Raw genomic sequence first — 25,203 nt, forward strand, 5'->3', positions numbered from 1 at the left:
AGGTCTTTTTTAAGTAATCTACTCCAGGAATTCTATCAATACCCGATGAGTACTAAAATTCTTCTGAATATTCCTTTTTTTTTTTTTTTTACCCAGTAAGTTATCTTGTTCTCTGTTGGACATAGAAAACCAAGTGCATAAACACTTTATATTAGACTTTATATATTGAATATGTTGGTTTATAGAGCTACTGCTCTCATGAAAGAAAAGGAACACTGACATTTGGAAAAATATTCTTATATAATAGTACTGTGTAAAAACATAGATTTGAAACACTCAACAGCTTGCCATTTTCTCTCTCTTACATAAACAAGCCTAATTTATTCAGTCTTTTTTCATTGATTGCATTTCCTCAATTCTTATCACAGAACTGTAGGGATTGGAAGGGACCTCTGGTGATCAGCCAGTCCAGTCTAAAGCAGATTCCGCACATAGGAAAGAGCCCAGGTGGGTTTTGATTATCTCTAGAGAAGGAGACACCAGTCTCTCTGGGCAGCTGGTTCCAGTGTTCCATCACTCTCAAAATAAACAAGCTTTTCCTCATCTTTGCATGGAACTTCCTGTGTTGCAGTTTGTGCCTGCTGCCCCTGGACCTGTCACTGGGTACCACTGGAAAGAGCCTGGCTCTACCTGCTTGACACTCACTCTGTAGATATCTATAAGATTAATAATATCTCCCATCAGTCTTCTCTTTTCCAGTCTGAACAGTCCCAGGTTTCACATCCTATCCATGTAAGGGTGGAGTTATTCCAGGCCCCTAATCATCTTTGTGGCCCTTCACTAGACTCTTTCTGTAAGCTTCTTGTCTATTCTGAAGCTCAGACCTGGACACAGTATTCCACATGTGACCTCATAGTGGCAAAATAGAGGGGGAGAAAACCCCATCTCAACTTGGTCGCGCTCTTTTAAATTCACCCTAAGGATACCATTGGCCTTCTTGGCCACAAGGACACACTGGCTCATGGTCAACCTGTTGTCTGCTGGGATTCCCGCGTCCTTCTCTACAGAGTTCCTTTCCAGCAGGTTGTCCTTAGTTGTCCTGAAACTTGTACAGATACACGCTGTTATTCCTCCCCAGGTAAAGGACTCTACACATCTCCTTGCTGAACCTCATAAAGTTTGTCTCCACCCAACTTTCAGCCTGGCCAGATCATGCTGAATGGCAATATAGCCTTCCAGTGTGTAAGCCACTCCTCCTACCTTCATATCATCAGCACACTTGCTGAGGATTCTCTTTCCTTTCATCCAGGTCAGGCTTGTGACTTCTCTGTGCATTCTTGTCTGTTTATTTGCATTTCTCTGGCTTCCTTTACCTCTGGGTTTTTAGAGTCCTGGCAAATACTGAGTTAACTAAAAACAAAGTCAGTATGAATACACAAACATACACTCCCATACTTTTCCTTTACTCTAGCATGGTTTTGACTTCTAGTGCATGCTAGAAAAATAAGGAAAATGAGGACCGCACTCAGAGAGTTGTTGTCAACGGCTACATGTCCAAGTGGAGACCGGTGACGAGTGGGGTACCTCAAGGATCGGAGTTCACAGCAGTGTTATTTGTCATCTTTGTAGGTGACATGGACAGTGGAATCAATTGCACCCTCAGCAAGTGTGCAGACGACACCAAGCTAAGCGTTGCAGTTCACACGCTAGAAGCAAGGGATGCCATCCAGAGGGACCTGGACAGGCTTGAGATATGGGCCCATACCAACCTCATGAAACTGAACAAGGCCAAGTGCAAGGTTCTGCACCTGAGCAAGGGCAATCCCAAGCATGATACAGGCTGGACAGAGAATGGCTTGAAAGCAGCCCTGAGGAGAAGGATTTGGGAATATTGGTTGACGAAAGACTCAGCGTGAGCCAGCAATGTGTGCTTGCAGCCCATAAGGCCAACCGTATCCTGGATTGCATCAGGAGAAACACGAGCAGATTGCTGGTCGAGGGAGGTTATTCTGCCCTTCTATTTACTCTGTTTTCGTGGGACCCCTCTTAGAGTGGGGTCAGTGTCCAGTTCTGGAGCCCCCAGCACAAGGAGGACATGGAGCTGTTGGAACAGGTCTAGAGGAGGGCCACTAAGATGATTAGTGGGCTGGAGCACCTCTCTATTAGGACAGGCTGAGAGAGCTGGGCTCTTCTGCCTAGAGAAGAGAGGGCTCCAAGGAGACCTAATAGCAACCTTCCAGTACCCAGGAAGGGGCCTACAGGAAGGCTGGGGAGGGACTTTTATAAGGGTAAGTAGCGACAGGATGGAAAAATGGCTTTAAACTGGAACAGGGTAGATTTAGACTGGATAGAGATTATATAAATAAATAATCTGGTAGAGATTATTTATTGTGAGGGTGGTGACACATTAGAACAGGCAAGGCTGTGGATGCCCCCTCCCTGAAGGCATTCAAGGCCAGACTGGACAGGGCTTTGAGCAACCTGGTCTAGTGGGAGGTGTTCCTGCCAATAGCAGGTGGTTGGAACTAGATGATCTTAAAGGTCTCTTCCAACTCAAATCATTCAATGATTCTATGATAGTATTTGCTTTATTTTTCCCCTTCTAAAAAAGAGCATGTAATTAATTTGTATTATTATTCTGCTGTAATTTTAAATCCCCTTGTCTGCATTTTTCTGACATTGTTCCATTTATATATGACATTCTCTCTTATTTACCTGAGATGCTTTGAATCCTGTTCCTCTTATCTGTAATGCCTTAGCTTTTTTATAAGCGTATTCTCTTTCACACCAACTACTAATGGAGTTGGTCAGGGCCATCCTTGAGATGCACTCCTATTTGACAATACACCTCTTTTTTTTTTTTTTTTTCCTTTACTTAATTAAAGTACTTTACTACTTTACTAAATTATTCAATGGTATTACCAGTGGCAGCTTTGAAAATCTGAAAAAGAAGTGGCACACTAAATGTGGCACTACTCAGTTGCCACTGAGTAAAGCAGACCTCTTTAAAGAATGACAAACACATTTTGGTGAATATTGTTGTGTAGTACAAATAATAATGACATCTATGAACAAGAGCTAAATATTGCACAGTGCAGAATTCCCACATGTTCACATACCAGTTATTTCTTGCACAATAAGCACAGTGAAGAGGAAAAAAACCTTGTCTTGCCTTTTCCCCACTTACTGCTGCCTGCATTTTGATTATTCTTATGAAATGGATTTCTTCCTCTGTACTGATTCAGGTTCACTGTGTTCTAGTTGCTAGCTGAAGAGCTGCTAGGGAGTTCTGTGTCAAAGTTTCTAAGCACATGAATCCCGTATTGCCTTACACTCTTTCCCATTCCTTGGATTTCCCTGATTCTAGTTCCAAAGCATTACTACAGACATAATTACTGGGGGAGGGGGAAGAAATGTTTCTTGTCATACTTGTTTTACTGAAAAAGAAAGTAAATCCCTAACAATAAATGAAACCCTAAAAGGCAATATTACATATTTCAGTTCCGGATGAACTCATTTTTTCTCAAGTTAACCGGGTAGTTAACTGTTTCCTTACATTCCCCTTTACCATACATGATATCTTTGTATCTAATAGGAGGAAAATAGAAAAGCTACTCTAAAAAAAAAAAATAAATAAAATGTTGCAGGGTGCATTTATTTTCCCAAGTCAGTGCCAATTACAGTATTTCTTCTCACCCATTCATCTTCATCTAGCAGCACTTTTCTTTCCCCCACACGACTGAATGATTGTTGTCGGAATCAAAGTTCCCAGACAAAAAACCCGAAGTAGTACCTCATGAACTCCTGCAGGAGGGCTAGATGGAGCAAAGCATTCCCGGGGCAGGCAGGCAGGAAAAGAGCGAAGGACCAGAGGCAAGGGGAACTCGATCCTGGAGTGCCAGAACCCCACATTTTTTTCCCCCTCCCGAAGAAAGGAGGACTGCTGCCCGGACCAGGGTTTTCAAAGTAAGAGAGGGGCTTTCCTCACCTGTCAGCATCCAGTAGGAGGCAGCCATGCCTGGGCTCCTGCGAGCCACGGGCCGGGAGCCCGGGGCCGAGATAGGAGCGATCGACGGGAGCGATCCTGCCGCCGGCACGCCCGGCAGTGGCTGTGCTGCGAGTGGAGTTCAGCGCTCTGCGCCTCCCGTCCGCCTCGCAGCCGAGTTAGGCATTTCCTGTTTGTTATTCAGTCTTTACGGCTTTTTTTTTTTTTTTTTTTTTTTTTTTCCTTCACATCTAAAGGAATTTTGCTTCTCCCCCCACTAACGCCGCGCAAAACTTTCCTCCCACCTAAGCCACCAAAGACCTCTGAGCGTTGGAAACCACCCCCCTTCTCTTAACCCAGCGCTAAGATGTACAAATAAAGCCAACCCTATCCCCTTCTAAGTCTCCAGCTACAGCCGCTGGAGAGCAGAGCAGACCTTAAAGGGGCATCTGCCGGCTTGTAATTAATTAATAATGCCTCCCAATGGCCAACCCCCTCTCAGTAGGACAGGAGAGACCTGGGCATGCTTCATTGTCACCTCTCCCCCCCTTCTCAGCAGAAGAAAAGCATTTCTGCGTACAGGTCAAATTTAATTTTTCTTTTCTGCAGCTCTGGAGATGCATTAACTTCCCAGAGGGCAATTTTCCCAAATCTTTGTGCCCCTCTATACTGTGTACTAGGGAAATACCATGCAACTGCCTTTGTCCTTGTCTGGTGGACATTTGTATGGCATTGCATTACTGCAGTCTTCATTGGGAAGGGCTCTAGCCACACCACCCAAGTTGCAGAAAGCAGTGGTAAGAATGTGGAGGAAGAAGATCTGCCCACTGTAAGTGAAGATCCGGTTTGAGACCATCTAAATAAAGAATCTGAAGGTGCACAAGTCCATGGGACCCAAAGAGATCCATCCACAGGTTCTGAGGAAACTGGCAGACAAAGTTGCCAAGCCACTATCCACATTTGAATGGTTGTGACAGTCTGGTGAAGTTCCAACTGATTGAAGGGAGGAAACATAACCTCCATTTTCAAGAAGGGAAAAAAGGAAATCCAGGGAACTACAGGCCAGTCAATCTCATCTCTATGCCTGACAAGATCATGGAGCGGATCCTCCTGAAGACCCTGCTAAGGCACATGGAAAATAAAGATGAGGTGATTGGTGGAAACCAACATGACTTCACCAAGGACTAGTCATGCCTGACAAACTTAGTGGCCTTTTTTAATGGAGTTACAGAATCAGTGGGTAAAGGAGGAGCAACTGATATTGTCCATGTGGACTTGTGCAAAGCATTTGATACTGCCCCACATGACATCCTTGTCTCAAAACAGGAGAAAAATGGATTTGATGGATGGACCACTCAGTGGATAAGGAATTGGCTGGATGATCGCACTCAGAGAGTTGTTGTCAATGGCTACATGTCCAAGTGGAGACCGGTGACGAGTGGGGTACCTCAAGGATCGGAGTTCACAGCGGTGTTATTTGTCATCTTTGTAGGTGACATGGACAGTGGAATCAAGTGCACCCTCAGCAAGTGTGCAGACGACACCAAGCTAAGCGTTGCAGTTCACACGCTAGAAGCAAGGGATGCCATCCAGAGGGACCTGGACAGGCTTGAGATATGGGCCCATACCAACCTCATGAAACTGAACAAGGCCAAGTGCAAGGTTCTGCACCTGAGCAAGGGCAATCCCAAGCATGATACAGGCTGGACAGAGAATGGCTTGAAAGCAGCCCTGAGGAGAAGGATTTGGGAATATTGGTTGACGAAAGACTCAGCGTGAGCCAGCAATGTGTGCTTGCAGCCCATAAGGCCAACCGTATCCTGGATTGCATCAGGAGAAACATGAGCAGATTGCTGGTCGAGGGAGGTGATTCTGCCCTTCTATTTACTCTGTTTTCGTGGGGCCCCTCTTAGAGTGGGATCTGTGTCCAGTTCTGGAGCCCCCAGCACAAGGAGGACATGGAGCTGTTGGAACAGGTCTAGAGGAGGGCCACTAAGATGATTAGTGGGCTGGAGCATCCCTCTATTAGGACAGCCTGAGACAGCCAAGATAACTTTTTATAAGGCCAGGTAGCAGCAGGATGAGGGGAGATGGCTTAAAAATGGAAGAGAGTAGATTTAGACTAGATATTAGGAAGAAATTCTTTATTGTGGGTATGGTGACACAATGGAACACGTTGCTCAGTGAAGCTGTCAGTGCTCCCTCCCTGGAAGCATTCAAGGCCAGGCTAGGTTGCTAGAGCAACCTGGTCTAGAGGGAGGTGTCCCTGCCTATAGCAGGGGGGGCAGTAGTTCTTAAAGGTCCCATCCAACCCAAACCATTCTATGATTCTATGATTCTTTGATTCTATGTTCTCCTCCCTTCTCTGCTACTTGAATGATGTCACTAATAAATTATAAAGATAATAATCAGTCAGGTTCCAGGGTTCAATAAACACTCAGTAAAATAACACCTTGCAGGACTTTATTTTCATATTTACCAAATAATGCTCAGGTTACCTGACATCTCGTTATCAGTGTGTGAGTTCTTATGTTGGAGCTACTGAAAAATTACTTAATTGCTCATAGAACAAAAGGAGCAACGGTTCCTCAATCAAGTGAAAGAGAAGTCAAAATACTCTGAGGATTTGGGGATCTTGTTGCTACTAGAAATAACAGAGAACAGAGAGTTTGGTGAATAAATGGAAGGTAGTGGAATTTTTCTAAGTTCCTTGGAGACTCATAAACTACAGCTGTTCATAATCATTACAATAGCTAAAGATGCCTTCCAACTTCTGTCTGACATTTTATGAGAACACATTGAGTGCACTTTTATTTGTAGTCTGTGGAAATGCACATTTTAGAAAATAGTGCACAGTTTCAAAGCTGGATTTAAGAGCTAAGGTCCCAATTCAGGAATAATTTATGCATATGCTTGCCTTTACAAATTATGTAATATCTAATCTAATTACCACAGTGGGACTACTCAAAGGTAATGAAATTAGGCACATGTGTAATTTTGCTGAATGAAGATGTTAGGTATGTTAGCCCCAATTTAAGGAAGTAAACGTGCTTTTTTTAGTTGAAGAAAGGCATAAAACAGAAGGAAACCAAAGTGGAATTCAAACAAAAATGAGATTTTGGAAAAATCTTTTTTTTTTTTTTTTTTTTTTAATCAAGTTATATTGTTACTTACAGTTTTAGACTTGTTTCAAAGAACAACATCTTGTACTGTTATTTTAAAAACAAATATTTGTATGCCTTCTGTATCATTATACCTCAACTAAATGCATGTGGAGATGTTGAGTTTGCTTCAAATCACTGGGAAAAATTTCTGTCTGCAGTGCTGGTCAGCTATTCCATTGGACAAAAAGGAAGACTAAGTACTTGCACATGGATTAAATTATTCAGTTCAAACCTATTTGAGCTAACTGTAAATGATAGTTGGCACTTATGTAGGGAATGTACACCATGGTGGAGGGTAAGGCTTCTTGAGATTAAAATCAAACATTCCTGATGTAAAATTGCATCTGATTTCTTCTAAGTTCTTCTTATTTTTTATATTTCATTTTCTCATGAATGTCTTGCATTAGGCAATGTCAAAAAGGAAGACAGTAGAAGAGATGAACTGTTGGACTGAGCTAGAATTTCTTACTAACTGGAATGTATTCAAAAAAGTAAATTACATTATAGACCATTGTTTATTTTTGAATACCAACTAATTCAGAATAAAACAAACTCCTATTGCTTGTAGAATAGCTACTGTCTCTGTTTGGAATTTATATTTTTTTGCTTGAGTGCATTCGTTCAGACAGCTGTTCAGAATATATATGTAGATACTGAGTTCTAAGTTTTATAAAGGGCTGCTTCTCTAACAGCTTCTAGGCAGTCTGTTCCAATGCCTCACCACACTTTGAATGAAAATTTTCTGCATAACATCCATTCTGAATTTCCCCTCTTTTAGTTTAAAACCATTCCCCCTTGTCATATCACTTTCATATCTTGCACAATGTTGGTCTCCCTCCTGATTATAAGCTTCCTTTAAATAATGGAGACTGCAATGATTTCTACCCTGAACTCTTCTCCAGATTGAACAAGCCCAGCTTTCACAGCCTGTCTTCACAGGGGAGGTGCTGTAGCCCTTTGATCATCTTTGTGGTTTTTCTTTGGATCCAATTCAACAGCTCCACTTCCTTGTGCTGGGCGCCTCAGGCCTGGTTGCCATACTCCAGATATGGCCTCAATGGGACAGAGTAGAGGGGTCAGTTACTTCCCTTGCCCTGCTGGCCATCCCTTTTGTTGCAGCTCAGGATACTGTTGGCCTTCCAGGCTGTTGCAAATGCATGCTGCTGGCTCATATCCAACTTTTCATTCACCAGGACCACCAAGTCCTTTTCCTGCAGGGCTGTTCCCAACGAGTTCTTCTCTCAGTCTGTACACTTGTCTGGGATAGATGTAACACCTTGCACTTGGCCTTGCTGAACCTCATTGTGTTCATGTGGACTCACTTTGTGAGCCTGTACGAGTCCCTCTGGATGTCATCCCTTCCTTCTGTTATATCAACTGCACCGCTCAGGTTGGTGTTGTCTGCAAAGTTGCTGAAGGTGAGCTCGATTGCACTGCCTACGTCACTGATAAATATGTTAAAGTATAATTGAGTGCAGTAGCAGTTCCATGGAATCTGATAGAAATATTTGTAATGTGAGTTTAATTTAAAGGCTTTGAAGAATTGGACTGTGAAAAAACAGGGGAAAAAAAAAGTCAGAAAGACATCTTTAAAGGGGTGTCATTTTTATGAAAAAAAGTAAAAATGCTCCCTGTCCTGAAGGTGAGAGATGAAGGAAATGGAACCAAAGCTTTAAAAACAGTTTCAGTGGTAGGCTCTCTTCTAAGCAATGTGACTGTAATGTACAGAGGACTAATTTTCTGTTGAAATTGTTCTACCATTTTCCTTTATTTTGATTGTTAGGTAAAAGACATTTGTAATCTGTAGCACAAGAGAGCAATGACTTTTGACTTCGTATAGCCAAAAGTATGCTTAACTTACTTCCATTAAAGGAATAGTATGACAGAATCAGTGAATGTAAGAGAGATGTGACATGTTTCTGCAGTGTTCACTGTTATTTTTACAGGATATTATACACTGCTTAAGAAATGGTGCAGAGTTTGTTCGTGTAACTTCTAAGTGAAGATTTATCATTGAAAGCTCTTATTATCATCTTTGATAGTATACATTGTACTGTGGATTAGTGATATTTACATTTAAATTTTTTCTTACACTTGCTTATTCACAGTTTCCAAGATGTCTTTCACCTTGATTGCTCTGATGTTCATTTTCATAGTCTCCATTTTTTCCAATCTGATTCTACCATGTTAGAATTCACTTGGCAAAACTTGTGGAACTATAGTCTTGTTTTTATTATGTCTGATATATTCAAGGGCTCCTTTTTAAAGTACCAGAACTAAGATGTTGTAGGATTTGGTATGGTTCCAGCAATACTCTATGCATAAATCTTTTCATGTTTTACAGCTCAGCTTTTAGCAGATACTTGATATTCTTGGAGTATGCCCATGTTTCTGCTCCATCTGTATTAAGTAAAGGTAACAAATGTGCCAGGAATCCTTTTCTACTGTACAAAGGGATCTTCATAAAATTTTTGTTTTGCAGGCTTGTGCTAGTTTAATTAATGTTGGTAGGAAACATGGAAGAAGCCTTTTGTGTTCTGTGTTAAATTTCTTCTCTACAGAACATTTAATGTCTTCTTAGTTTATCTTGTAGTATCATAAAATATTCTTGAACAAAATTAGTATGCAATCTGTATTCTTACCAAAATAATCCTGCTTTTTTTCCTTAGCAGATTTAAAGTATCTCACATCCTCAGTCACACTTCTTTACTTTTCTACATTTTCTCAGGTCACTTTTTAAATTCAATATTGATCCTAAGTTTGTAGAGCTTGTCTTGATCAAAACTGCTGTATCTTAATAATACATTTCAAAATGTGAATTGTATGCACATGTGATGATTTTGGAACAAGAAAGGGTAAATTTATCTGGCATGTTTCACTTTATTCATTTATTTACCGTTAACCTCTCCTCTTTCCATCACTTCCTGTGCTACTTCAACTTCCTTTGATTCATCTTCCCACAAAGAAAATATATTTAAATCCTGGTTCAGAGTTTTCTCTTGCAATGTGATTTTAATTTTCTGCTTTCTTATTTACTTATTATGCCAACAATGTATCTTTGAGCTCTGTAACTAATTACATACTTTACCATAAATTTTTTTTCTCCCCCCTTTTCACAGATGCATACACACACTCCTCTTCCATTTCTGTTATTTTGCTCAGTTATTTCAAAAACAGCATTTAAATATAGAACACTGTCCAGGTTTTCATTTAATCTTCATGATCTGGAAAAGAAATTTGCTTTATGGGAATGCGAGCCTGGCTATGATGCCATTGAATGCTTTATTGCATAGAGTTAAAAAAACAAACGGCCAATAAGAAAAATATATCAGTAGTGCAGAAACTTCTACTCTTGTAATAATTGCCTTTTTATTTTTTAACAGTGTGATTTTAAGACAAATTATGAGTTTTCAGCAATCCTCTCTAACGAGCAACACATTGCTCATTTTTTAATGGATGTTGCAAACCTGTAGGGATTCCACTTTGTGTAGATAACTGTAACTCTTTGTTTCAGAAGTACTATTGAGACTCATAATCTAAATCGCAGTACTCCACTTGCACTTTCATGTGAATAATTTGTTTTTGTGGTCTGAAAGCCTATGATAGTTTTATCTTCATGGTTGGGTCACTCTGGTAAGGCATAGTCCTGGCATTCATACAGAGGCCTGTACTGGGTTTTATTATCCATTGTTGGGTTTTACAGAAGTAAGGTAATATCAAACACATGGGTAAGTCTGAAACCTACGTATTTTAGTTTGTGACATAGACAGATAGGCATCTCTAGGTACCTTCAGGCCAGAGTCTGAAACCGTATGAATATGAATTATGTAGAAACAGTGGACTGCTGACAGAGAAGGTAATACACATTATTTTGTTAGAAATTAATGAGACTCTTTCAAATTCAGAGTTATAACTTGGTGTTCTTTTTTAGGTAGAAAGTCTCTTTAAACCACATCTGCAATCTCCAGAGTTACCTCAAAACTGGGAGACTTCTGCCAGGATTCCTGCCCGTTTCTGTTGAAATTAATGCTTGTACTTAAGGCTTCTTCAGGCAGGAAAGGGTTAGAATGAAAGTATAATACAGCTGTTCAACTGGAAGCAATCTTTTGAGATCATCTAGTCTTAACTACAAACTCTGTAAGGAAGTAATGCTTCCTATCTTATTAGAGAAGGAGAGAAACCTGGATGTTCAATTAGGCAAAAGGTTGGCCATGAGCTGGCATTGTGCCCTTGTGGCCAAGAAGACTATCCTAGAATACATTAAAAAGAGCATGGCCAGCTAGCTAGAGGCGATCCTCCCCCTCTACTCTGCTCTGGTGAGGCCACATTTAGGACACCATATCCAGTTCTGTCCTCCCCAGTTTTGAAAAGACAGGGATCTCCCAGAAAGAGTCCAGTAGAGGGCCACAAAGATGGAGCATCTCCCTCATGAGGGAAGGCTGAGTAACCTGGGTCTGTTCAGCCTGAGGTAAAGAAGATTGAGAGGGAATTTGATTAATGTTTATAAATATCTAAAGGAAGGTGGGAGGCAAATTGATAAGGCCAGACTCTTCTTGGTGATGTGTAACAATAGGACAAAGACTAGTGGCTTAAAACTGGAACATTGGAAGTTCCATGCAGACATGCAGGAGAAATTTTTACTGTAAGAGTGATGGAGCACTGGAATATGCTGCCCAGAGAGGTTGTAGAGTCTCCTTCCATGGAGATATTCAAGACCTGTTTGGATGTATGCCTGTGCAACTTACTGTATGTTATCTGCTTTAGCGAGGGGGTTGGGCTCTTTGATCTCTTGAGGTTCCTTCTAACTTCTGTGATTCTGTGATTGTCTACAATGCCAGAAGTGGATGTTGGTATGGCAGTAGAGGCTGACACTTCCCAACAGTACTGCAGTACAAGTTGTTGCTGTGTGACAGCAGAGGAGCAGAGGAGCAGTATGACAAACTGGCATCTGTCATGGAAGTGCATATGAAGTAAAGATGTGTCATTGAATTCCTCCATGCAGAAAAAAGTAGTACTTATTGACATTCATTGTTGTTTGCTAAATGTTTATGGAGACCAAACAGTGGATGTGAGCACAGTGAGGCTGCGGGTGGTGCTTTTTAGCTGTAGCAAGAGTGACAGTGGTGATGGACACCTTTGCTGGTGCAGATTTACTAAGGTGCTGCATGCAGGCTCTTGTTCGTGGCTAGTGAAAATGCATCGTGGTGGCGACTGTTGAAAAACCATGTTTCGTAGCTAAGACTTTGCTCTATTAAATAGTGCTATTGTGCTCTTTGTATCTGTTGCAGTTTCCATTGTAATAGATTGGAGACATTTCTTTTGGGGTAACCTAAGTACACAGCACATAATGAATCATAGAATCATTGAAGTTGAAAAGGACCAAGAAGGTAATCTAGTCCAACCATCAACTTGTCACCACCGTGCCCAGTAAACCACATCCCTCAGAGCCAAATATACCCTTTTATTGAAAACCTCCAGGGATGGTGACTCCACCACTTTCCTGGACAACCTGTTCCAATGCATTACCACTCTTTCTGAGAAGAAAGGAAGAGTAAAATTAGATAAGAAGCACTTTGACAAATCACTAGGAATTGTCACTACTTCCATCAAACCAGACTGAAGCATTAGTTTCACAAAAACAAGGTCAAATATTCTGCTAGTTTTACATCCTTTTTATGTTTTAATAAAAGATTTTTTTTATTACAGAACTTTTGTTGCTTCTATATATTAACTTTATTGTGTATTTTATATGTGCCCCAAGGCAATTTCTCTTCAGTCAGTGCAGCCCATGTATGCTGAAAGTTTGAACATCCATGGTCTAGACTACAAGGCAAACACAGCTTCTGTCTTAACTTAAAAAGAGAAAATCCTCACAGTATTTTAATTTTATAGCAACAATCTTTCCTGATGCAAAAAGTAAGCAGCTGTGTTTTATTTCTGTAAAATAAGCCTTGGGTGTAGCAAATGTAACTTCAGCATTTCCTAGAAATTGTTTAAAGTATATAGTCACAATGAAAGAGGAAGTTCTGCTCTGACAATGGGAGTTTGCGATCAGTAGCTGTTTGTTAGTCTCAAAACTCATCCCTTGTGAAACAAAATAAAGTTGCAGCTATTGCATTATTCTCCTTTCCAGTTTACCAGGCACAGAGCTAGAAATTAATAAAAGTTATGATACATGTGATTTCTTTAAGTATTTTTTGTTGTAAAAGTACAGTCTTAAAAAAAGTGAACAGTGCAAAAACTTCTGTCAGCTGGCAGGAAATTGTAACAGGTTTTAGTGACCAGAACTTACTTGAAACTTAAGAAGCAAGGAGAAGGAAATACTCCAAATTGATGGTTACCACTGTCCAGAAGCATTAACTTTATGCTTGTTCTGCTGCAGGGTAATACTGACTTAGGTGATACAGCATTAATAGGAGAAAAACCAAAGTTGCCTCTTTTATAGCTAGGTGAAAAATGAAAGATGTTTTTTTACACGTATGTCAGTCTGAAGTCAGTTTCCTTCATTCTCAAGATATTCCAGACAATATCAAATTCTTCCTAAAGATGGTTTATTAGAATAAAGATGAGTCAAAGAGCTGAGAGACCACACCAGGGCTGTTAAAATAACTAATATATCTTCTAGAAGCAGAATTAATTTCATTAATAATGTGTTCATTGGTAAGTCAGTGGATATGAGAGTTATGCCTGGATTAATTTGTGCTTACTATCTTTGACACTCTTGCTTCTCGAATGGGGACAGGCTCAAAGGCAGTACTCTGGTTCAGGTCAGCACCCTTTGCGGAACCTTTAACGCTGGCTCAGCAATTCAAGTAAATTCTCATGGAGCAATTCAGGAGGACATTGCCCCTTGCACTCTGCAGCCTTTTTGACCTTGGCCAGAACAGGCTGCAGCTTCTTCATTAACTCAGTCTGGCACCATTATCAAATACCTATGCACCTAACAGACAATTCTCTGCCTGAGATCTTCAACTTTTTTAAGAAACCTTTCAGACTCTAACATAAGTTCTTCTGTCTCCAGGACATAGTTCAGTTGGGTCTGCTAGAAGAAAAGCATGTTTATTTTCATAAGTGCCTGTGTTAAGATAAAGTGAGTGATTATACCTGTTACCACATTTGTTCACATTCCCATTTCCTCTCCTATTTAGAGGCTTGTGACCTTTTCTGAAAATATTTTACCTAGCCAGTGAGGAATACATATCAGAAAGATGTGGTAACTTTATTTCTTCTAGGAAGCTATTGCCTCAGTTCTCAGCTAAATGATTCTGATTGCAATGAAGCTGATTGAAAAATAGCTCATAACCAGAAGAAAAATGTCTTTGGTAGATCTTTGCTGAGATTTTGAAATGATATTGAAGTGATATTTTTTCCAGAGATGATCCAAAGCTAAAATTGCACCAGCTTGTCTACCTGAAATTTGCATTACAAAGCTCCAGGAAATGCTATTTATAGATTCAGGCATAGTTCCTGGGTTCCTGGATTATTAATCTGATAGGGAGATAAAAATCCCAGCTTCCAAGGTTTACCATTTTTTTGTGACATGGATACTGATGTGTACAGATTCGTAGTAACCTGTAATCTGTGATTCTATGATTCTGAAGTCAAGTCAGTCAGAGTACTGTCAGATGAGTTCATTTGTGTAAATACTTTGTCTTGTTTTGTGGAGGAAGATAAAAACTGAGCAGTGAATCTGAGCAAACACTGCTGTAACCATTCCCATAGATCATGTTTGGTATTATTTTGTTAATTGTATGTAGCCACACTGTTTTTTTTCATGCCATACAGCCAGCTAGTACTTAGAGCAGCACGTAGATTCTGCTAAAGTAGCACAGTGAAGAAAGAGCTGCAGAAAGAGGAGTTTAGACTACAGCAATCACCAGAATGTTGTGCCTTGTAAACATAATACTTAGTTTAAGATAAGACAGCCATCTTAGCTGTAGGTATGGCAACAAGATTCATAGTGGTGATTATGATGCTGAATCAGCATTGTGTGCTTTGTATAGGAAAGAACAAAGCTGTAGAGAAAAGAGCCTTGAAAATTCACAGACTTGGTAATCATAAAAATCAAGTAATCCAAACTGAAAGATAAGCAGTAATTAGAGACCAATTTTTTATACAGTTCTTAGCCATATAGCCACATGGACAACATCAAGAAAGTTGTACAGTTAGGTACATAGTAGCAGCATAGATACAACGTAAGATCTTCTAAATAGACTAAGCAAATGAAGATCTTTCTAAATAAACATAATTTACTCATTGCACATGGTCAGTGAACCGATAAAACAATGAGAATGAACATCAAGAACATTCTGTACTTGTTTATGTTAATTTTTTTACTGTTACCATCTTTTCCAGAATTTTTCTGTGATTGTTGGGCAAATTGGTAGGGGATTGTTTCATGAATCAGCCTGATGATAAATTCATTCATTTAAGGCATTTAAAATGAGAATAAGTACTGAAATGGTATGTTATTTAGTGCTACAAATACTATATATGATAACATTATATTATAAAAATGATTTATTATAATCTGATTTAACCCTTCATACTTCATTATTTTTGTTACTCTCTCACATTTTTCTTCTGTTCTACTTGGTCCTCAGAGACTATTTTTGGTGGGGAAAAAGAAGCTTATAATTCAGAGAAGTGATCAATTTTATGCATTTTTTAAGGTATCAAAATCCAATAAAACTTATAATTTTCAGTCAGTTTGAATTAATATTTCACTTGCCACTTGTCTTTGTGGTCCTGAGCTGTTATTCTGTGTTACATAAGTAATTTTTTGCATGTGTTTCAAGACATTATATTGACTTCAAAATGTTAGGCCTGCAAAATGCTTAAGAAAACCTGTCACAGTGGAGGAATAGTATTTCCAGTGAGCTGGCCAAAATTTTTTTTTCAGACTAAACAGATCTGAAGGCCAAGGGAATTGTTATGTTTGTTTAGTCTGACCTACTGAAGTGGACAGTTTTGTTTTAATATACTGTTTTGGTAAATAAAAATACATTTCTGTAATACTAGAGAAAATAAAACAGCGCCTGTTTAATAGACAAATTTTTACAGATTTATTCAACCCACTGCCTATTGTATTCTCCAGCATAGCTGAGAATTTTCAAATAGGGCTTCAAATTCTTTGAGCCAATAGGGTTGAGCAAGAAGTTAGAGAACCTGCCCCCCCCCCTCCCCTCCCCCCCCCAAAAAAAGAACAAAATTAGAACTAGAAAGATATTATGTTATGGAGCATTTACACCCATTTGTCAAAATCCGTGTTCTGAACATTATCTAAGATTTTTTTTTTTTTTTTTTTTTTAAATCGTTCATGGACTTCAGAAGAAAAGCATTAGAGTTTACGAGAGGAAATATATGCTCAAAAGTACAACTGGGCATGATGCATTCTTCTTAAAATGCAGCTTCTTTTCACATAAAATCACTGCAAGCAGTCCACAGATAAGATCACCAAATTTCATGCTATTAACAACCTCATTCATCCATGAATATATATTGGAAACATGGAACCATAGAATCGTTAAAGTTGGAAAAGACCACTAAGAGTGTTTAGTTCAACTCATCACCACTGTGCCTGTTTAGCCATGTCTCTCAGTGCTGAAGTCATGGCTTTGTTGCCCTTCTTCAGACATGCTTTAGGGCTTCAAAGTGTTTTCTGTAATGAGGGAACCAGAGCTTTAATCCGTTAATTTTTTTTTTTTTCCACTATAAAATAGAAATAGTACACTGCAAGAGAAAATGTGGAAATAAAGAATAAGTTTTAAACAGCATGATTTTTATTTTGAAATAGTTGAGGAAGGTTCATCAATAAAACACAAGATATCTCCCTAGAGGTATAATATGTATTTGCAGTTACTGAATCATAGCCATAGTTATGTAGTGTGGAGTATTATATTTCTAAACTATACCTGCCCATCAAAAACAGATGATAAGGTAGCTCTGTAGAGTTAATTTCCAGCCCAACAGCTACTCTCTCTCATATACTGACCAGGACTGAAGAAAAGCCAACACAATAGCAAGAAAGCAAAGATGTTATTTATATTTTTTATCACCAGCTTTATTGGTTCATTTGTGGCCTATTTCCTGCAGAAATTAGTATGAAAACAGATGCTATAATAATTAATGGATGATATTCTATGAAAGGCAATGTAGATTTTTATACCACAGTAAGTTGTATCTAGAACAGAAACATTTGTGGGAAAACTGTATACGATAGTTTGTAGTAAGCAAAAACACTGGTCAATGAATATTCCCAAAAGAATGGTGTTTAATAACAAGCAGAATGGATTTAAGAACTATAACAAAGCAAATTCCCTGTAAACATAGCTCTCAGGAAATGTCGTATGCAAACTATCCACGCCTTTTCCTGACAATGCATTGTATGATATCTGAACTTCTTTATCACAGGTCTAACACTTAGAAGTCGTTATCTTGAACAAATGGAGGGTCAAGGTTTAGTCTTTTTTAAATATATAAAAATTGCTGAGGAGGTTTACGTGAAAGATAGGTTGATTTAAAAAAAACATGTTTAGACAAGGACAGAGAATGTATTGAAGTTTGGCATTTGTTTTCTTAAACAAATCATTGAGCAATCATTTAAACATTGCATGCTCCTCATGTAGTTCAAGTTTACATCCTAACTAAAATATAAAAAACAGTTTCTTAAGTTCATACAGTATCTCTCATGAGAGGTAGAATCAATGCAATGAAATTTCTTTGGCTTTGTTTTCTATTTTTTTACTGAGTCAGATAACATTTTAAAAATCATACTTCCCCAAAATGATATTTTAACATTCTTTTAAAAGGTTAAACAATTTTTTACCTTTTAGGACTCTATTATCTATAAACTGTGCACAGTTTGGTTGTTATCAAGACTAGTCTAGGTTATTTTTTATCTGACAAGGTGAAACTTTTTAACAAAAAATAGAATTGGCATGCATAACAAGATGAAATAAAAAATGATCCTTTGAAGGCTGGAAAAGGGGCATAAAATCTGAAATGCAGGTGTAAGACTCAGGCTTAGAAAAAAACTGATGTATCGATTAATACTAAATAGGAGGTTTTTGATCATAATGTCTGTAACTTTTCTATATTTCTGACTCTGAAATTCAATATTGAAGAGAATTCCTTAGTAAGTTACCTGAATACAAATAGTTTTGTGGTAAGATACATCTTAAGCAATTAAACTGTGCTCTGTCTAACCAAAGCCATATGTCAAGGCTTGTTTAACTGTCAATTAAATGAAGAAAGTTTCCCTGTAGCCAGAATAATTCTATCTTCTCAGAACAACGATAGAGTTCTCTTTTACTTTCTTTTCTGCATCAGTTCTAGAAGGAGCTTACTTGCCACCTTAGATTGAGTGTAACATTCACTTATTAAAGTTAGGGAAGTGAAGTGCAACTTTTATTTGTCCATATATAATACAGAAATATTGTCTTTGTTATTATTAGGAAAATATCTGCTACAATCAACTAGAACATAATTTGATATATATAGGCATTATTTTTTATTTCCTGTTTTCTCTTCTTCTAAATCTGTAGCTCTGGAATAACTTTCTTCTGCTATTCAAATCCTTTGTTCATTTTCAGAACATTGATTAATGTTTTCTCAGAAATTGTTCATAATTTTGGGCGTGTTTCGTTTTCAAAGATAATTAAATTGGAAGTGAAAATAAGAAAACAATACGTGACCTTGAATAAACTAACATAATTTTAACATAATGTGAGTGAACATCGCATCCAAAATAAACAATATAACAAGTTCTTGAAATGATACAACATATTCCATTAACCTTTGAAAAAGCACTGTGTGAATAACTGCACGTCCGTTCATTCAGCATGAAAATGTTTCACACCTTTTCCTAGGTGCTTCAACTCTGTGATGCAAAAATACATTAAATTTCTTGTCTTCCAGCAGGAGAGCAGCAGTAATTTACAAAATGAAAGCAGAGCTTATATGTACTGTCAAATTTCTTTCACCCAGGCAAATAGAGTGGAGATAAAATGAAATATGAAGTATGTGTATTGAAGTTGTGACTGCAACTATAATTTAATCCATGATTGTTTAGAAGTTGGAATGCTCTCAAATATTGTACTGTAGAACAGACAAAGAGATTTTCAAGCAGCTGCACTGGAGACCCTGACTGGAACTAGAAGAATCTCCTCATGTAAAATAATAATTTTTAAAAAAATTAAAGTATTGTAAAATATTGCAAAAACAGCATCTGTTTCTGAACAGCCCCAAACACCTGATATTGATATGGCAAAATACTACATTCTTTAAACTAAGTTCATTCAGCCTCAAATTGACTTGAGGATTTCATCTATATTTTGCTATAAAATTGGATTAATTAAATCCAATTTTTGACATCTGAGAATGAAGTGAAAGCTGGTTGTTTATGCTCTCTATAGCTGAAGATGGAAGAGAGTTTGTTCAGGAGCTGATTCCTCCCATCTTAAAATGCATGTTATGAGTGATCCTGTAGAAGCTCTATCTCTGAAGTGTATGTAGAATGCATTTATCACATCACTCTGGAGTTAGAAGAGTCAAGGCTACAAGGCATGTCATACTAGTCTGTGAAATATGTTCTGAAATCAGTGTGCATGACTATACAAAAGGCATGTTCAAGGACGTAATACCTATCTGTGAAAGTTCTCATGCAATAGAGGAGAAAACTGTGGTTCCTGAATACTTCTTCTTCACTCTTCATCTTCCATCTTCAAAGAAACATCTCCTTCAACTTCTAAATGTAATTTTCCATCTTCTGGGACAGAGCAATGCTGGAGGCCAAGGGACTGGGAGCAGCACAGACAAACAGCAGGTCCAGCATGACTCGTGCCTCGGCAGCCAAGGGGCAAACTGCATTTTGAGGTGTGTTAAAATAGCATCAGCCAGTAAAAATGTAACGTTGGTATGGTATTACCTGAATATTGTATGCAGTTCTAGGCTCCACAACATAAGAAGGATGTCAAAGTGTTTGAAAGCATCCGGAAGAAGGCAACAAAGATGATGACAGGGCTGGAAGGCATGTCCTTTGAAGAGAGGATGAGGAGACCTGGATTGTTCAGTCTGGAGGAGTCAAGAGGCAACCTCATTGCTCTATTCAACTCTCTAAGGAGGGGAAACTGACAGGCTTTACACTTAAAATGGCAGGATAGGAATGGCACAGAGCTGTGATAGAGGAGGTTCAGTCTGGGCATTTGGAAAAATTTCTTTATCATGAGGATGTTCAAACACTGGAACAGACTTCCTGGGGAGGTGGTTGATGCTCCATGCCTGTAAGTTTTCTAGAGGCGTTTGGATAATGCCTTCATTAATAGGCTTTAACTTCTGTTTAGCCCTAAAGTGATCAGGCAGTTGGACTAGATGATCTTTGAATGTCCCTTGCAATTGAACCATTCTATTCTGCTCTGTTCCGTTCCATTCCGTTCTGTAGTAAGGATTTAAAACTGGAATAACAGGTAATTTTTTTCAGGAACTTTGCTTCCACTCTAACAACCAAGTTTGATCTGTGCCTGATATTTGGAAACAATGTCAGTGTCTGTAGTGATACTACTTCAAATAAGATCATCCTTTATGCTTTACTTCAGTAGCCAATATTGGCTGTCACAGTTTCGGGTGGAATACCTTATAAAAGTGGGGTGAAAAGCATAAGGATCTGCTTACATTTTGGATGATGGTTACCTGGTTATTTGTTCTGGGTCTTGATAGGAAATTCCAATGATTGTAAAGACCAGTGCCATACTAAATATTGGGAATATTTACTTTTTAACTGTTTATGGTGGAATAGAAGTTTCTCAAGGACAAATATATTCAGTTTGACTGGAAAGCAAACAAACAAACAACAACAACCAATCAAACAAAACAAAAAGATAGAAACTGCTAATGCACTTCAAGAAATCATTTTACTATACCTACCAGTATCACTACTGATCTGAACATTAACTAATTGGACCACCAGCCGTCAGTCCTCCTGTTTAGTCACATCTTCAGCAGTATAGATCACAGAATCACACAATCACAGAATTGTAGGGGTTGGAAGGGACCTCCAGACATCATTGAGTCCAACTCCCCTGCCAAAGCAGGATCCCTACACCAGTTTGCACAAATAGGTGTCCAGGCGGGTCTTGAATATCTCCAGAGAAGGAGACTCCACAACCTCCCTGGCAGCCTGTTCCAGTGCTCCGTCACCCTCACCGTAAAGAAGTTCTTGCACACATTGGTGCAGAACTTCCTATGCTGCAGTTTCTGGCTGTTTCCCCTTGTTCTGTCTCCACACATTGCTGAAAACAGTCTGGGCTCGTCACTCTGCCCCCCTATCAACAGTTTACGGGCTGGTTCGGCTCGGTTCCATGACTAGCGGGGCGGAGGGAGATCCGCGCCTCTGGAAAAGGGAAACAGGAGACCCAAAATAATTGAAACAGCTGCAACGATCTGAGGTGAAACAAACTAATTTACTAAATACAGTGTCAGCAAAATATAATGAGAGAAGAGAGTGTGTGCAAAAGGTGGATAGGTCTCACCACAACGCTGAGGTGAGAAGTGCAGTCCAGTTGAGCTGATGAAGAAAAGCAGACGGAGAAGAGCAGATGGAGAAGCGCAGGCAAAGAAGAGCCGGTGAAGAAGAGAACATCAAGTGACCTTGCCAGGAGTTACATCTCCTTGCTGACTGCAAAGCCCCCTGGGGATTGTAGTTGTTCTCCTCCAGACAGGCACCTGGAACTTGAGCATCCACAGGCAAACCCCCAGTGCATTACGTGATGTTATGATGTGGAATACTGATAACCAAAAATCATAAAACCATGGCACCTCCACACCTTAGATATTTATAGACCTGGATCAGGTCCCCTCTCAGTCTTCTTTTCTCAAGGCTAAACAGCCCCGTTCACTTAGCCTTTCTTCATAGGGGAAAATATGATAGATATGCTAATAAAGATAGATTCTGTGTCAGCCTTGCTTTTCAGCACTAAATGAAGAAGTAGTGCTCAAAGAATTTTACGCTAGAGAATTTCTGCAGCATTGAAAATAATGAGATTCTGCAAGAATAATAATGTGAAATTCTGTATGGACTTTAAATGAAACAATTGTGCTGACTCCAGTGTGATAATCCTTTCTGCTGATTCAAGCAATGATCTCTAGTTTCCTTTTAAAGGGAAAGTTCATAATAAACCAAGGTAATTTTTGTAACGCTAGTGTGAAAAAGACCATTTGGATTTCAAGCCTGCTTATTGCATAATTAACTATTTTATTTATTTATGTTCAGAGCATATTTACTTGGAATAATTACTTCTTACCTATACAGGCAGTTCTTTCAGACTAACTGGATTTAATTACATGAATACAATTTGTTTCAGTAATCAAAGAATACAAACCTGTTCTTAAAATTTATAATATTTTATTTCTTATTTTGGATCTATATTAGATATAAAACAAGCATTAGCTTATGATTATTGAAGCAACACAACATTTTAAATTTCTGAAATTTAAAACAGATGTTTTCGCTTTTCATTTTGATATTTTGTATGCTTACGATGAAGGCTTTCCTGTACTATTACTTTCATCCAAAAGAAATGAAACAATTTACAATTTAACTTGATTCCTATTAACTTAATGAGATTATGTCCATATTTAAGGCAGAGGGCAATATTAATGCAGTGTGATAAATCTTAACTCTTTTATTCAGGTGGCTATATAGGCTACAGTGAAATTCTCCTGCACCGGATGAAGTTTAGATTTGTATGGTGCTTAGTTATTATCACAAAGATTAATTTAATTGACTGTAATTTCAACAGAGAAGCTTATGGAGGAAGAAGTAGCAAAGTTTTAACCAAATACTGTAATGAATCTCTTTTCAGAGTGTCTAGTTTTTTCTAGACTCATGTCATATTTTCATGACCTGAATATATATGAAAACTGGACTTATCCTCACCTTGTGACAGTTTATTTAATATTGTACTTCTTTGCCAGGACATGCATATGGATGGACTTTTTATCTTTGATTCTTGCAGTTCTCCACCATGATCCCATTAAAACTTCAACAGTGGTGATAGAAGTAATTTGTTGGTTGTTTGAAGTCTGAGTTCTGCAGCAGTGTGCAGTAGGAAATTGTATTCCCCAAATGCCTGTAATGATCTCAGCTGGATTCAGGGGGAATATAATTCAGTATGGACAGAAGTATCTGGATGGAAAAGCAACTTGAGAAGTTATTTTTTGTTCTAACTGGAATTGTGTAGTTAGAGATCTGAATCAATACAGACTCTGCACTAGGAAGAAAACTAAAGGCAATAACAAATATCCTGGAATCAAAAGTGAGCCCTTCTCTTTAAGGATCATATACACTTGGGAGACAACACAACAGAATACAGCTTCTGTGCAGAAGAATGTAGAATAATCTTGGGCTGAGACTAGTTTCCTTTTGCTGAGAATAGTGATGAAAACTAGGATAAAAAGTCTGTAGTAGAAGTGTCAGAATGTATGAGATCTAGGGAAGAGAAAAGAACTTTCTTTAAAAAAAAAAATTGTCTAAAATCCATTCAGTAATCAGAATTTCACAAAAGATAAAAGCACGTCTATGGACATGTTATTCCCTTTCCCCTTTTCTTCTTATTTTTTTTCTTTTGTTGTTGTTTTTGTTGGGTTTTTTGGCTGCTTTGTGGTAGATTTTTGTAGAAGGTTTTTTTTTGGGGGGTGGAGGGGGGAGGTGTTGGAGGCATGTGTTGAATGTGCTTGTAATATTCATTGACATGGAGGGAGTCTAGGGTCTTCTTCTCTCCCCCAGTTTTTCCTTCACTTGTGCTCTTTCCTTTTGTAGCCTGTGCTCTCTGTTTAGCTTTGCTTTTAGGTTTAGAGATTACTGCAGTGGGAAACAATAAGCATATGAAGGGTAGACAGGACCTTGAGGATGGTCAGACTTGTCATCCCCTTTCCAGACTTCTTGCGTACATATACTTCCAGAATGTTACATCTGATCCCACCAACCTAGAACCTGAAGAAGTCAGGACAGAGCAGAGAAGACCTTATAGATAAAACCTGTGTTAGACACAGGTGGGGCAGGAACAGTGTATGAGCAGGGAATAAGAGTAGGCTCCAGTTCCACAAGACCATGCCATTGATGTGCTTGCAAGAACTAAGCAAAGATGTACTCCTGATGCAGACACACAGCAAAGTTAGACAGTCAGGGCTGAAATAATGTAAATGAATATTTTCTTTGGGATGTGTTCAGTGCTGGACTTCCAGCTCTGCTGCTTGCTGCAGGCACTGTCAACAAGAAGGAATCAGCAGGACAGCAGCAGGGATGGCAACTCCTCTAAGCAATCCAACTGATTGCTTTTGCTAGCTGTGCAGTCCTCTTTATTCTGAGAGTTTGTGTGTGTGTGTGTATGTGTGTGTGTGTATGTGTGTGTGTGTGTGAGAGAGAGAATAGTTTGATAGTAATTATATTTGTTACTTTTACATGCTTTTTTTTTCTAGGCAGATGCAGAAATAACAGCATCAGCTGGAATGGTGGAATATTTAATTAAAAAGATTCTGAAATGAACTGCAAGAACAGACAGCATCACATTATTGAAAAATATATATATTATATAAAAAAATGTGTAATGTGCATTTATACTTACTTCTCAATGCTGTGCATGAGTTTGAAACAAAATGGTATTTTCTGTTTTCCCTAGACCATTTCTCATAGCACTGTAAATCTTTTCAGATCTGAAAACACAGCTCTAGATATTGCTATTGAAAAATCGAGCTCTGTTTTAATCAGATGTCATAAATCTAGGATTTAGTTTCCAAGGAAGCACATTGATAAGTAAAGAACAAATAGACTGATTCTAATTTAACTAATTTAAAAGAAAATAATAATGTAAAGCCATTCTTCTCTGTCCGTTGGCAGATGTGACTGAGAATATGTCAAGAAAATGCCACTCGAAATGGAGTAGAGAGTATTTTCTCTCCCATAAGAAACAATACAGGTACCAATCTGAGAAGTTGCATTGTGCCAGCAGGCCATTTTCCTGCCTTTGGTTTCCTTAGGAGAGCTATGGCTGTACTTCCAAGTAGGTGTCAGGAAGGCTTTTTGTGCCCTCCCTCTGACTTTTCTACAGCTCAGAGATG

At 38.7% G+C, this 25,203-nt stretch overlaps 1 protein-coding gene across 1 annotated transcript in view; it reads right to left on the bottom strand.

Annotated features, from left to right (window-relative positions):
- The window catches only part of ITGA1 (integrin subunit alpha 1), a 74,470-nt gene extending 70,340 nt beyond the window's left edge, over positions 1 to 4,130 (bottom strand). The window contains exon 1 of the mRNA XM_090132673.1: positions 3,929 to 4,130. Coding sequence (XP_089988799.1) covers positions 3,929 to 3,956 — 28 coding nt within the window. The 5' untranslated portion in view covers positions 3,957 to 4,130. The remainder of the gene's footprint in view (positions 1 to 3,928) is intronic.
- Between the last annotated feature and the right edge of the window lie 21,073 nt (positions 4,131 to 25,203).

Source organism: Phasianus colchicus, chromosome Z (genome assembly GCF_987193195.1).
Source record: "Phasianus colchicus chromosome Z, bPhaCol1.hap1.1, whole genome shotgun sequence".
NCBI classification, from domain to species: domain Eukaryota; kingdom Metazoa; phylum Chordata; class Aves; order Galliformes; family Phasianidae; genus Phasianus; species Phasianus colchicus.